Here is a 14,970-nt window from a genome sequence, read left to right as displayed (position 1 = left end):
CTATGATTCTATGATTCTAAGTCCACCTGGCACCATTTTACTGCCTGGCAAGACTTTTCTGTATTTGATGGATTAGGATGATTTGTCTACTTACGGTATTTTTGTTGCTCTTTCACTGGGCTTCACGTTACTTTTTTATTGTGATGCTTTTCAGATCTTATGCTTTCAAATTCTGTAAGTCACTTGGATATATATTTTTAATGTGTCAGGTGATCAGTACATTGAGTGGATAATAAAAAATCCCCCCCATCAATTGTTCATTCCCCCCCCCCCTTCCCAACACATCTTAGCTTTGGCCTTCCATATTTGCTCTTCAACAGGGGCACCACTGACACCCCAAGCTTGACTAAGATATTAATTCCAGAGTCAGGGAAGCAGCAAAAAGGAAGTGGCAGGTGTTGGGATATTCCGTTCCACCTTAAGGGGCAGGCATGAGACTGTTGTGTGTCACATGTCTGTTTACACTCCAGCACAGCTTGCTGGGAACTTCTGTTTGTGTATAGCTATTGCTTATGCCGGCTTGCTTTGGACACGAAGGGGAGCAGACATGTTTTTCCTTTTGTCCTGATGCTGAATAAACTGCTTGTAAAATGCTCACACATACTCTCCCGGCACTTCTGTTGCGTAGCATTATCTCTGCTGATTAGAGCGTGCCCTAGCTTTTGAAGTTCGGGTTGCTGATTCATGCGGCACCAAGGACTGGAGTTCATCCGGTATACTGGCCGGTGGGATGGAGCCAGCTGGGGACCTGCCAATTGCCCCCGCTTCCTTGGTTGTATGCCAACAGCAGGGCCCTCCCTATTGTTACGGTTACTAAGAAGTGAAGTCCAGTGCCCTCCTTGGCAAGCGCACCAGGGAGTCATACACACAAGTAGAGGTAACTACCGTATTTTTTGCACCACAACACTCACTTTTTTCCTCCTAAAAAGTAAGGGGAAAGGTCTGTGCGTGTTTTGGAGGGAATGCCTACGGGTGGCATGCCTGCGGATTTTCCTCCTCTAAAAACTACGTGCGTGTTATGGTCGGGTGCGTGTTATAGAGCGAAAAATACGGTACTATTTCTTTATTTTCATACACCCACACCTGCACACATCAGGCAGTGGAACCCATAGATCCACATACAGAGCAAAAAGACATGAACTTGCCTTGTGAGTAGGGGCAGGGACAGCTCTGTTTGTTCCTCTGGGCTTCTTTTCTCAACAACCTTCACCCTCTCCTGGGCCAGTTTCTACAGTCTGTTGCAAAGTAAAAGGTAAAGGTACCCCTGCCCGTACGGGCCAGTCTTGCCAGACTCTAGGGTTGTGTGCCCATCTCACTCAAGAGGCCGGGGGCCAGCGCTGTCCGAAGACACTTCCGGGTCACGTGGCCAGCGTGACATTGCTGCTCTGGCGAACCAGAGCCGCACACGGAAACGCCGTTTACCTTCCCGCTTGTAAGCAGTCCCTATTTATCTACTTGCACCCGGGGGTGCTTTCGAACTGCTAGGTTGGCAGGCGCTGGGACCGAACGACGGGAGCGCACCCCGCCGCAGGGATTCGAACCGCCGACCTTTCGATCGGCAAGCCCTAGGTGCTGAGGCTTTTACCCACAGCGCCACCTGCGTCCCTGCCTGTTGCAAAGTATAGCTGTCCAAATCAGGCTAACCTCATTTATTAGAAGCTCAAAGGTAAACTGCAGTCACATCCATAGTGAAGATTTAAAGCACAGAACTTTCCCCAAAGAATCCTGGGAAGTTTAGTTTGTTATGGGTACCGGGAATTGTAGCTCTGGGAGGGGACAACGACAGTAGCCAAGATTCTTGGGGGGAGAACATGGCTGTTGAAGTGGAATAAATGTGCTTTAAATGTCTCTTTATTTCATTAACATTTAAAAAGAACCCCTCAATGTGGTTTACAAAAATAATAAAACCACGATAATACCATTTTAAAACAAGTTAAAAGCAACAGTTCAAACCCTTCAAGAATAATTGAGATCATGTATAGTGTATATGTGTGGCTCCCAATTGCTGGTCTGCGTAACCAACCCAAAATCGTGTCTGTCCGTCCCCAACCCAAGATCAGGTGCCTGGTTGGAAGATGTACACCCCAGTTTTGCATGGGGAAATGTTGGAGGGTATGGTGGCACCATTCACATAACGAAAACTACCACAAAAATACCAACATTTTAAAAAGCAGGAGGTCCGTGGCTTGGCTTTTGAAAAACGGGGGCCACAGCACTTCTCTAATTGGGAACCACCACTGTATAGGTAAAGGTGAAGGGACCCCTGACCATTAGGTCCAGTCGTGGCTGACTCTGGGGTTGCGGCGCTCATCTCGCTTTACTGGCTAAGGGAGCTTCCGGGTCATGTGGCCAGCATGACTAAGCTGCTTCTGGCGAACCAGAGCAGCGCACGGAAACGTCGTTTGCCTTCCTGCCAGAGCGATACCTATTTATCTACTTGCACTTCGTGCTTTCAAACTGCTAGGTAGGCAGGAGCAGGGGCCGAACAACGGGAGCTCACCCCATCACGGGGATTCGAACCACCAACCTTCTGATCGGCAATTCCTAGGCTCAGTGGTTTAACCCACAGCGCCACCTGCATTGAAATCAGTTAGCTGTTGATAACTTTCATGTTAGTGTCCCAGATGTGGCTCACCTTATGTAGAGATTTTTTTAAAAAAATGATATATGCAACCTTGATCTAGCAATCTATACTCTGCTAAGGAGAAGGCAGTACAGACTGAAGATTTCTTCTCTGGTGCCAAGCATAAACCCACCACATCCTTAACACATCCCCCTCACTGCTGCGGCTGTGAGCCAATATATCGTGTATATATTGAGCCAATATATATATCTTGAGCCAATATATCGTGTTGATGCGACCTTGGGCTCAGACCAAAACCTTCCCCCACCCCCAGAAGTGGTTTTAGAGTTTGCCTTCCATGTTGCAAGCCCTATTGCCCCAATCTCTTTTCAAGCTTGGGTCCCTAGATGCTGTTCTGCAACTCCCACCATCCCCAGCTATCTTGGTCAGAGATGATGGGAGTTGTCATCAAAGGCTGAAGAGCATGGCTTACTGACGCGAGAGGTTTCAGTAACTTATTTCCATATTCCGTTTCCACAGTGAGGATCTTTAGGCATACAGACAGATACAAAGGATTTCTCCAGTGAACGAGATGAGCCCTCGATTTATAAATACATATATATATATGATGGAAGGCAGCACCAAAATTTGCTACGTGGCCCTGGATTTTAAGTATTGGCCTCACTGTTACCTTCTAAGTAAAATCTTCAACTTTCCTATATACACAGTATGAGCATATACCAATTTTAAGCATTTGGCCCCATCTCCAAGAATGCATACATACATGAGTCAAACTACAACCCATTATTATGTTTAAACTAGGAGATCTGTGAGACCGATGGGGTGATCGCTGTACAGTGGTGCCCTGCAAGACGAATGCCTCACAAGACGGAAAACACGCTAGACGAAACAGTTTTCCGTTTTGGAGGTGCTTCGCAAAACGAATTTCCTATGGGCTTGCTTTGCAAGACGACAATGTCTTGCGAGTTCCTGCTGGTTTTTTCCCCTCCCCCCCTTTTTCTAAGCTGCTAAGCCGCTTATCAGCTGATCTGATCAGCAGATAAGCCGCTAAAAGCGCTAATAGTGCTAATCCGCTAACCCGTCAATGGGCTTGCTTCGCAAGACGAAAAAACCGCTAGACGAAGAGAATCACAGAACGGATTCTTTTCGTCTTGCGAGGCAGCACTGTACCATGAGTCAAAATATGCTGAGAGATCACACTCACTTCCATTATCTTGGGCTGATTCCAAGATCTTGGGATGCATCCCCCAAAACTTCTGATGTCCTCTTGGAGATGCAGGGACCAGAAATGTATATGGTTCTCCAAAGGGTGTATATTGAAGAGGCCCGTTTCTCCCTGTACAATTGGAGGGCTCACCAACAGCAGCTGCAGTCCCTAAAACTCACTGAAGATGCTTGCCCAGTAAGCTTTCGACAGCTGAAAGAATCTTCGCCAAACCAAAACATAGCTGGAGACTAGAACACAAAATACAGTTTCTCACAAGAGGAGCAGCTTTGCTGGGTCTGGTGTTGTGGCAATTGTCCATTGGACCAGATGCTCATCTGATCTTTCTCCATGCTCTGTATTTATCTGCAAACGGTACACAAAAAACGCCAGGAGTGCCCCAAGCAAAACAATGTGTTAGAAGTTCAAACACTGTTGGGTGGGAGTCAACTCAATGACAGTCCGTAGATTGACAAAGTTTCTTTTCTTTGCCCAGGACGGATTATCCTTGTGGTGGAAGGGCTCCACCCACCACAGGTGATTAAGTTTATTCAACAGAGGTAACCTTGAGAGAGCCTGTCCACAAATTATTTATTCAGTTTCAATCCTGCTCTTCTTCTCTGCGTAAACTGCCCTTCGCTTACCACCCAGATGCATTCCGTCCACCAATAAACTTTGATGCTATGACGAAATATTCCGACATTTTAGGGAATTTGCATGTGTAGATTCTTTGTCGTTTAGCAGGGCCTGTTTAGTTAGGAAAAAGCTCTAGTCTAATTCACTTATTACTACAGTTATTTATACGCCATATCTCTCTGTATGCAAGGCAGTTTACAAATAACATCAAAATACATTAAAAAAAAGAAAACCCACAGCAAACAATATACAGTGATACCTCAGGTTACAGACGCTTCAGGTTACAGACTCCGCTAACCCAGATATAGTACCTTGGGTTAAGAGCTTCAGGATGAGAGCAGAAATTGTGTGGCGGCGGCGAGGCGGCAGTGGGAGGCCCCATTAGCTAAAGTGGTGCTTTAGGCTAAGAACAGATTCAGGTTAAGAACGGACCTCCAGAATGAATTAAGTTCTTAACCCGAGGTACAACTGTAAACATATCGTAAGTCACCAGGATCCTTCCCTGGGGTCCATCAAACGCAGAAGAAGCTGGTCCTGAGGTCTTCTCCTCCCTCCCTCTCTCCTGGGACTCTTCTAGAGGGAAGAAGATGCTAGAGGATGATGGCATATTTATATATATATATATATATGTATATGATGTTGTTTGGATGTGAATCATCTGAAATGAAATTTGGGCAACTCCTCTCAAGTCCTTTCTCCACTGCAAACACCTCTAGCATCCAAAGCATCCTTCTGTAGCGAATTCTTTACTTTGGGAAAGAACCATTCCCACCCGGTTTTCAAATGGCTTCTACACTTCAGTGGATTCTATGGTACAAGAAACCGGCGCTCTTGAGTGGAGATCCTTCCACACGTTTCGAGCATTTGCGTCAGGGGTGGGACATGTTTTCCAGCCAGAGGGTCATATCCCCTCCCGGGCAGCCTTCCGGCAGGGGTGTCATGGGGCCAGAGGCAAAAGCAACCAGAGGAACGGACGGTTTCACTTCGTTGTGGGTTCTCTGATGATAAGTAAGGCTATTGCTGTGACTGAAGGTCCTTTCACACTCTGAGCATTTGTATGGTTTCTCCCCTGTGTGTATTCTTTCGTGTCTAGTAAGGGTTGTCCACTGACTAAAGCTCTTGCCACACTTGGAACATTCATATGGCTTCTCCCCCGTGTGGGTTCTTTGGTGGCTCGTAACGTGAATCTTCTGGCTGAAGCTTTTCCCGCACTCTGGGCATTTGTACGGTTTCTCTCCGGTGTGGATTCTGAGGTGTATAGCGAGGGTTTGGCTGCAACTGAAGCTTTTCCCACACTCAGAGCATTTATAGGGTCTCTCGCCGGTGTGGGTTCTTTGATGGTGGGTAAGACCGGTACTGTAGGTGAAGCTCTTTCCACACTCGGAGCATGTAAATGGTTTTTCGCCCGTGTGGGTTCTTTGATGATTTATCACGTGTATCTTCTGGCTGAAGCTCTTCCCGCACTCGGGACATTTGTACGGTTTCTCCCCAGTGTGGATTCTGTGGTGCAAAGCAAGGGTTTGGCTGCAATTGAAGTTCTTCCCACACTCCGAGCATTTGTACGGTTTCTCGCCCGTGTGGGTTCTTCGGTGATAAGTAAGGCCGGTGCTATGACTGAAGCTCTTCCCGCACTCTGAGCACGAAAACGGTTTTTCTCCCGTGTGGGTCCTCTGATGGTCTGTGACGTGTGTCTTCCGCTTGAAGCTCTTTCCACACTCCAAACATCTATATGGCTTCTCGTCGGTTTGGAATGTTTGATGATAAAGAAGGTCCTCGCTGTCGCAGAAACCCTTTTCGGGGGAGAAACATTTAAATGGTTTCTCCCCTGTGTGGATTCTCTGATGATCAGTAAGGCGGCTGCTCTGACTGAAGCTCTTCCCGCACACTGAGCATTTGTATGGCTCCTCCGCTATTTGCACTCTTTGAGATGCGCTAAGACTCAGTATCTCGCTTGCAATCGTTGCGTGTTGAGGGGAGGTGTTCCTTGTGTTTTTCGCTGTGTCACCTTCATCTTTTAGTTTTGGGATTTCACACACGTCTGCGTCTTCAGAGATGAAAGATTTTTCCCTCAGCTTCTGTCTTGTCTCAGGTTTCCTCCTCTGCTGTTCAGGCTCCTTCTCGCTCCAACTTCCATAACCTGAAATAACAAAGAAGGGGGCCTGATTAGGGTGGAACAGATTCTCAGATCAGAGAATACAAGAACCAATATATTAAGTGAATACAAGAACCATATAGAGTGGTACCTTGGTTCTTGAACTTAATCCGTTCCGGGAGTCCGGTCGACTCCCGAAACCATTCCAAAACCAAGGCACGGCTTCCAATTGGCTGCAGGAGCTTCCTGCACTCAAATGGAAACTGCATCAGAAGTTCGGCTTCCGAAAAACGTTTGCAAACCAGAACACTTACTTCCGGGTTTGGGGTGTTCGGTAGCCGATTTGTTTGGGAGCTAAGCTGTTCAAGTACCAAGGTATGAGTGTATTAAGCTTTCTGCTGTCCATCAGGCAATGGTTTTCCCCCCCACTGCCTTGCCCCCACCCTCTAGCCCTAGGCCATGACTTTGAGCACAGCAGAAGCAGCTGACAAGAGAGGAGTTCAGGGATATTAAAAAATAATTTCATAAGTTGTGTGTCCTTGTTTCTCAATTTGATCCTTTTACATGGTGTTGTATATTTTGAGGTATTTTATGCACTGACTTGCTATTATTTTCATTGATTATAGTTTAGCAATTCTTTATTGTAATTGTTGTTACACGTAGGTAGCCATGTTGGTCTGCCGTAGTCAAAAAAAAATTACAAAATTCCTTCCAGTAGCACCTACTGGAAGGAATTTTTATCTTATAGTAATTGATAAGTGTAAACTGTTTAATTATTATTTGCTGATATTTAACTTCACTGTTTACTGTTACAGTCTAATGGGTGATTGAATATCGCTTTATTCGATATAAGTTGTTCATTTCAAGGTTATTGTGGCTTTTTTTGGTATCAGATCAGATTGTTATTACATGTGTGATGTTCTCTGTCTGTTTTGTTGTCTGCTTGTAAGCCACCTTGGATATAGTAATAGGGTGGTACCTCGGGTTAAGTACTTCATTCGTTCTGGAGGTCCATTCTTAACCTGAAACTGTTCTTAACCTGAAGCACCACTTTAGCTAATGGGGCCTCCTGCTGCCGCCGCGCCGCCGGACCCCAATTTCTGTTCTCATCCTGAAGCAAAGTTCTTACCCCGAGGTACTATTTCTGGGTTAGCGGAGTCTGTAACCTGAAGCATCTGTAACCCAAGGTACCACTGTATAGAAAAGCAGGGCACAAATTAAAAGTGAAATGAAATGAACTATTAAGTAGCCCCTGTTGACTAGCATTAACCGGAAATTGAAGTGCATAGAGAAAGTATGAGGAATACTGCTGGGTACAGTGGTGCCTCGCAAGACGGAAAACTCGCTAGACGAAAGGGTTTTCCGTTTCTGAGCTGCTTCGCAAGACGAATTTCCTTATGGGCTTGCTTCGCAAGACGAAAACGTCTTGCAAGTTTGTTTCCTTTTTCTTAACACCGTTAATACAGTTGCGACTTGACTTCAAGGAGCAACTCATAGAACGCAGTGTACATAGTAGCCTTTTTTGAGGTTTTTAAAGACTTTGGTGATTTTTGAAGCTTTTCCAAAACTTCTTTTGCAGCCATTTGGTAAGTTAAGCTTTTAAAACTTTTTTTTTGGGGGGGGGGTTGGATTTTGGGTTGGGGTGTTTGGAATTCAAGGACTTGGTGTTGGGAAGGGGTTTGCAAGAATCTGGAAGCTTGTGTGTTTTTTTCTGCATTTTTATGATTTTCTGTGACCATTGGGCCACTCTGCTGTTTTTTTTAAAAAAAAATCTGGATTTGAATTTCTGTGTGCTGGGTGGCTGGGGGAACAGTTGGGGAGGGGTTTGCAAGAATCTAGAAGCTTGTCCCCCCCCCCCTGCATTTTCATGATTTTCTGTGACCACTGGGCCACTGCTGTTTTTTTAAAAAAATTCTGGATTTGAATTTTGAAATGCTCTTTACAGTATGTGTGACTTTAAAGAGCACTTAATAAACTCTTGTTGTACCAAATTTGGCTTTGTTTGGACTTTTTTTGACCATAGGAACGCATTAATTGATTTTCAATGCATTCCTATGGGAAACCGTGCTTCGCAAGACGAAAAATTTGCTAGACAAAGAAATTCGCGGAACGAATTAATTTCGTCTTGCGAGGCACCACTGTATTCTCACACCTGCTTTGAGATAGTCATAGAATCAGAGTTGGAACAGAACCTGAGGATCATCTAGTACAACCCCCCCTCCAACACAGGAATATGCAGCTGCCCTATATGGGAATCAAGCCTCCAACCTTGGTGTTATCAGTACCACGTTCTAACCAACTGAGCTATCCAGGCTTGATGCTGGGGATCTAAACAGGGATCCTGAGAGCAGATACTTTTCCACTGAGCTAGAAAAGCTACCTTATTTATGCACACCTGGTCAGACGATACAATACAATAATCTTTATTGTCATTGTCCCATACAGAACGAAACTGAAAAAATCTACATCAGACACTCAAAAACCAACAAGCCTGCTATCTCAGCTATCCCAGCCTGGTTAGCCCCCTAAAAACTCTGACACCCCATAATTAAATACAATATACTCCCATAAGTAAAGGGACCATTAGGTCCAGTCGTGGCCGACTCTGGGGTTGCGGCGCTCATCTCGCTTTACTGGCCGAGAGACCTGGCGTACAGCTTCCGGGTCATGTGGCCAGCATGACTAAGGTGCTTATGGCGAACCAGAGCAGTGCACGGAAACGCCGTTTACCTTCCTGCCCGAAGTATTTATCTACTTGCACTTTGACGTGCTTTCGAACTGCTAGGTTGGCAGGAGCAGGGACCGAGCAATGGGAGCTCACCCCGTTGTGGGGATTCGAACCGCCAACCTTCTGATCGGCAAGTCCTAGGCTCTGTGGTTTAACCCACAGCGCCACCCGCGTCCCTATATACTCCCATAGAGACCACCTTACACTGCATTTAAAACCAAAGTCGCATTTGGATAGAAACTGTTTCTCAGACAGCTAGTCCTTGTCTTTATAACCCTGTACCTTCTTCCAGAAGGCAGAAGCTGAAAGAGATCATTTCCGGGGTGCGCACTATCCTGCACTATCTCTGCAGCTTTCTTATGACACCTGGCAGCATAGATTTGATCCAAGGTGGGAAGAGTGCACCCAACTATTTTCTCTGCAGTCTTTACAACCCGGGACAGCATTGTTTTTCCCCTGACCATTGGTCAGTCCCGCTCAGTGCTCTCTAAACCAGTGTTTCCCAACCTTTTTTGGGCAAAGGCACACTTGTTTGATGAAAAAAATCTCGAGGCACACCACCATTACAGCCCCGTGACGTCAGCGCGCAGCGTCACGCCGGGAGGGACGCACGAAAGTGTAAGTTTCAATTTCTTCCCCTCCCCCTTGCCGGGGAACCTCCAAGCTTTGGGGTGGGGGGGGAGGAGGCAGCAAAGCGAGGCAGGAAGGAGAGCGCAGCTTGGCTGGGTGAGCTTTGGCAGGGGCAGGGAATGAGAGCCGCGAGGCGGGCGCTGCGGACGGAGGTGCTGCCCACCGAGCTCGCAGGCAGCCAGGCAGGCAGACGGCGAGAGCCCCGCGCTGGGCGGCCTCTCCTCGCCGCCGCCGCCCCGCCTCTCGCCGCCCGACTCGCCCGACTCCCTCCAGGCAACATCTCGCGGCACACTAGGGTGCCGCGGAACAGTGGTTGAAAAACACTGCCTAAACTGACTGGCAATGGCTACTGTTGAGTTACGAGCTTTCCTGGACAGATGGGCATAAATATAGATGAAGAGCTGCAGCAATTCCTGCATCCCGGACCTATCAGGCAAGGCCAAAGGGGGAACCTTACCCAGAGATGCCAGGTTCCAGTAGTTCTCCTCCATGACTTCTCTGTGCAGAGCTCTCTGGCTTGGATCCAACAGAGCCCACTCCTCCTCTGTAAAATGCACAGCCACCGCCTCAAAGGGCACTGGGTCCTGGAAGAAAAATAATAATAATAATAATAATTTTTTATTTATACCCCGCCCTTCCTGGTTCAGAAAACTGGGCTCAGGGCGGCTAGCAACAAATCTAAAACACTTAATTGATGCAACAAAATACAGCATAAAATGTGAATCACAATAAATTCAGAATTCAAAATTCAATTTAAGGGAAAAATCCATCCATTAAACATTAGATGATCACCAGGGCTAGCTGGCTAAATTAGTCCTATTTGGGCCAGCGAGGAGACCAGGGGAGAATTAGCTGTGGGATCCTAGAGCGGGTAATCTTTATAAAAAAGGAAGGGGGAGGGAAGGAAGGGGAATAAAAGATCAGGCTAAGTTCAAATTGAAAGCCAGGCAGAAAAGTCTTACAGGCCCTGCGGAAGGAAGTTAAATCCTGCAGGGCCCTAGTCTCATGGGACAGAGCATTCCACCAGGTCGGAGCCATCACTGAGAAGGCCCTGGCCCTGGTGGAGGATAATCTGGCTTCCTTAGGGCCTGGGACCTCTAAACTATGGTTCTTCATGGTCCTTAAAAACAGTTACCGTATTTTTCGGACTATTGGACGCACCGGTCCATAGGACGCACCTAGATTTGGGGGGGGGGGAATAAAGGCAAAAAAAATTTATTCCCCCCCCCCCGCCAGGCGCGGGGAAGCCCGAGCTTCCCCCTCCCCCAGAACAGGACCCAGAGCCATGCCGAAGCTGCGCGCAGCTTTGGCATCGCTCTGGGAGCTTGCGGGGCTGGGGGAGGAGGAAGCCTTCCGCCAGCCTCCAAACCATGTCGGGAGACAGCGGGATGGCGCGCTGCGCCTCTCCCGCTGTCCCCCGAGTTTGCGGGGCTGGGCCAGCCTTCTAACCAAGTCGGGGGACAGCGGGAAGGGCGCGCTGCGCCCCTGCCGCTGTCTCCCGAGTTTGCGGGGCTGGCGACGGGGAGGAGCAGGCTTCTCCCCCCGCCAGCCTTCTAGCCAAGTCGGGGGACAGCGGGAAGGGCGCGCTGCGCCTCTCCCATTGTTCCCCGAGCTTGTGGGGCTGGCGGTGGGGCTCTCCTGAAGCCTGGAGGTTGTGGGGATGGTGGGGGGGAGAAGCAGGCTTGCTTCTCCCACCCCCAGCCTCCAGATCAGGTCGGGGAATAGCGGGATGGCGGAGCGCCGCCATCCCGCTATTCCCCGACCTGATCTGGAGGTTGTGGGGATGGTGGGGGGGAGAAGCAGGCTTGCTTCTCCCACCCCCAGCCTCCAGATCAGGTCGGGGAATAGCGGGATGGTGGCGCTTCGCCATCCCCCTATCCCCCGAGCTTGTGGGGCTGGGGGGGGGGGAGAAGCAGGCTTGCTTCTCCCCCCGCCAGCCTCCAGATCAGGTCGGGGAATAGCGGGGTGGCGGCTCTGCGCCTCCCCGCTTTCCCCAGCTTTTGGGTGCAGGCTGCTGCCCGCAAGCCTTGCGAGCCCGCGGGACATCCTGCCGGGCTTGCAAGACTTGGGATAGCTTCCTGAAGCCTGGAGAGCGAGAGGGGTCGGTGCGCACGGACCCCTCTCGCTCTCCAGGCTTCAGCAAAAGCCTGCATTCGCCCCATAGGACGCACCCAGATTTCCCCTTCATTTTTGGAGGAGAAAAAGTGCGTCTTATGGGGCGAAAAATACGGTACTATGCACAGCTAAGGCAGCAATCCGAAAAAAGAGAAGAAAAAAGACTGCAGAAACTGGAGGCTCTGCTGCAAAACCCAGAGCTTTCCTTGTGGTGTTCAGAGCCTTCAAGATGGGGGGGGGGGCATCTTAAACACAAGTGATGGGGGAAGGCAGGTTCTTTCAGGACCACGGAGAGCTGCAGAGGAGTCGCCTGGGTTGTGCCTGGCTCAGTTCTCTGGTGATTCCATCTCCTACCTGATCAAGTGACTGTGAAGGAACTGTTTCCACTCCATCACAATAAGAAGGCCTAATTGACATCTCCATGGTGGTTCTGCCACCTGTGAGGGAGACAAAAGAAGCAGGGAGGCAGGGTGGATAAAAATCAATGATTTTTTAAAATTGATTTGATTTAAAATATCATCTTACATTACAAATAGTTACAGCAAAATTAAACACAAAAATATAAAAGAGAAAAGATAAAGAAAATAAAAATAACAAAGCAAAGAAGAATTAATAATAAGAGATGAACATTGGCTATAACATCCTGTAAATAGGATTTTAAAAAAATAAAATGTTTTGGAGGAAAAATCCTTCCAAAGATAGTTTTCTGTTTAAGATACATTATAGCACAAAAGCTATTCATCAGGAAATAAGGTTTTATTTTTAATTATGTGGCATGAGGCTTTATATGCAATATTTAATTTTTTGGGTAAACGAATTACATCAATCCACTCACAATTTCAGAGGGACTAAAGAGCGACCAAGTGGAAATAATATTTTGCATTTGTTCTTACCCAATAAGGTTTCAGCAACTGGCGGTGCGCCGTTAAATGGTAACATCCCAAGTCTGCTGCCCATTGCAGCTCCCTCACCCTTCGTGGCTCCTCCCGCTAACAGCTCCTGAATCCAAAATAAATAATAATAATAATAATAATAATAATAATAATAATAATAATAATAATTTACTTACACCCTGCCCATCTGGCTGGGATTCCGCAGCCACTCTGGGCTGCTTCCAACAAAATATTAAAATACAATAGTCCGTCAAACATTAAAAGCTTCCCTAAACAGCTGCCTTCAGGTGAAACAACAAGAAGTAGCAAAGGAAGTAGAGGACAATGGAGCAGGGGAAAGGGGTGGATTCCTAAAAATACAATGGCCCGTCTAGTCCAGCCTCCTGGTCTCACAATGCACAGATGACCCAAGAGCAACAGCACTCTCTCTACTTGGGACGGGTCTTCCGAGATGTCCTTCCATAGAAGGCTGAATGAAGTATCTGGTCAGGGGTGCTTTATGTCCCCAGACCTAAATTCCCCTGTGTAGTGCCTTCTGAGGTAGAAATTCTGCTGGACCCACTATCAGTAAGGTGAGACTCACGTATGTAAGGGTACAGCTTGACTGCAAGGCTTGCAGGAACTAGTTTAAGAGGAACCTAACAATGTTATGGGAGGTGGGTGGTGCTGGTGGTCTAAACCACAGAGCCTAGGGCTTGCCGATCAGAAGGTGGGCGGTTTGAATCCCTGCGCCAGGGTGAGCTCCCATTGCTCAGTCCCTGCTCCTGCCAACCTAGCAGTTCAAAAGCAGCAAGTAGATAAATAGGTACCGCTCTAGCAGGAAGGTAAACGGTGTTTCCGTGCGCTGCTCTGGTTCACCAGAAGCGGCTTAGTCATGCTGGCCACATGACCCGGAAGCTGTACGCCGGCTCCCTCGGCCAATAAAGCGAGATGAGCGTCGCAACCCCAAAGTCGTCCGTGACTGGACCTAATGGTCAGGGGTCCCTTTACCTTTACCTAACCATATTCCCCAACAATGTTAAGAGTGAAAACCAATTCCAGATAAGGTGGTGGCACCTTCCCATCAGATGTCAAGGAGATAAAACAACTATATGACTTTTAGAAGACTGAAGGCAGACCTGTTTTTTGTGTTTGGTGTTTTATTGTGTTTTTATATTTTGCCGGAAGCCGCCCGGAGTGACTGCGGCAACCCAGTCGATGGGCAGCGCATAATAAAATTGTTGCTGTGGCTCACCCGTTGCTCTGCCTCCTGGCTCAGGAGGAAACCTTCGGCCAGGGCCACCGCCTGGGAACAGGTCTCCGCTCCGCACTCCCTCACCCAGTTCTCCATCTCCGGGGGGAGGACAGCCAGGAACTTCTCCAGGACCACCAGGTCCAGCATCTGAGCCTTGGTGTGCCTTTCCGGCTTCAGCCACTGACGGCAAAGATGGTGGAGTCGGCTGCAAACCTCCCGGGGCCCCTCGGCTTCCTGGTAGCAGAACTGGCGAAAGTGCCATTGCTGTTCGTCTGAGCTGCTGTAGGCCTCACTCAGGAGCTTGCACACTGTTTTTCCCCAGAAGGCTCCACTGCCTCTGGCCTGGCGGTCTCTTTGGGCTTTGGTCCCAGCTGAATCATCCTCGTCCATCTCCAATTTGTACTCAAAGGAAGGGACTCTTTGCTCCGAGTTGGTCTAAGGCAGGGGTCTGCAACCTTTAAGACAAAAAGAGCCACTTGGACCCGTTTCCGAAGGGGGAAAAAACGGTGAGCCGCAAAACTCATCATTATAAAAATAACTTTTTTGTCACTTTTTATTATTTCTTTGTTTGACCCCTCGGAATTACTCCTCCTCATAAACGTTAAATTAACAAGTTACCTTTTTTTGTGTGTGTGTTCTTCACTCCCCTTCAAAACAGTGACCAGCGTACATGCCCCCTTTCAATGCAGTGACCAGCGTACGTGCCCCTTACAATGTAGCGGGCGGGAAGGTGACGTCGGGACGGTGCGTGACTAACGCACGCACCGCCCCCATGCGACGTCACAGCCAGTACAGCGCCTGCCACAGTGGGGAGTGTCGGGGCGCACAATGCGCCTCCTCCCCTCGCTAGTATC

General features: G+C 48.2%; 1 protein-coding gene across 1 annotated transcript; it reads right to left on the bottom strand.

The window, feature by feature from the left end:
* Window positions 1-5,293: 5,293 nt before the first annotated feature.
* Window positions 5,294-14,506, bottom strand: LOC308580562 (uncharacterized protein; the record flags this gene model as incomplete). The annotated part of the gene is made up of 5 exons (XM_081182395.1): window positions 5,294-6,561; window positions 10,332-10,458; window positions 12,344-12,426; window positions 12,883-12,988; window positions 14,117-14,506. 5 exons carry the CDS (start codon window positions 14,504-14,506, stop codon window positions 5,294-5,296), a joined length of 1,974 nt encoding a protein of 657 aa, XP_081038521.1.
* Between the last annotated feature and the right edge of the window lie 464 nt (window positions 14,507-14,970).

This window comes from Podarcis bocagei, assembly GCF_964188305.1.
Source record: "Podarcis bocagei genome assembly, chromosome: 2".
Lineage (NCBI taxonomy): Eukaryota > Metazoa > Chordata > Lepidosauria > Squamata > Lacertidae > Podarcis > Podarcis bocagei.
Note: the sequence above shows the minus strand (reverse complement) of the source record. Positions and strands in the feature narration are given on the sequence as shown.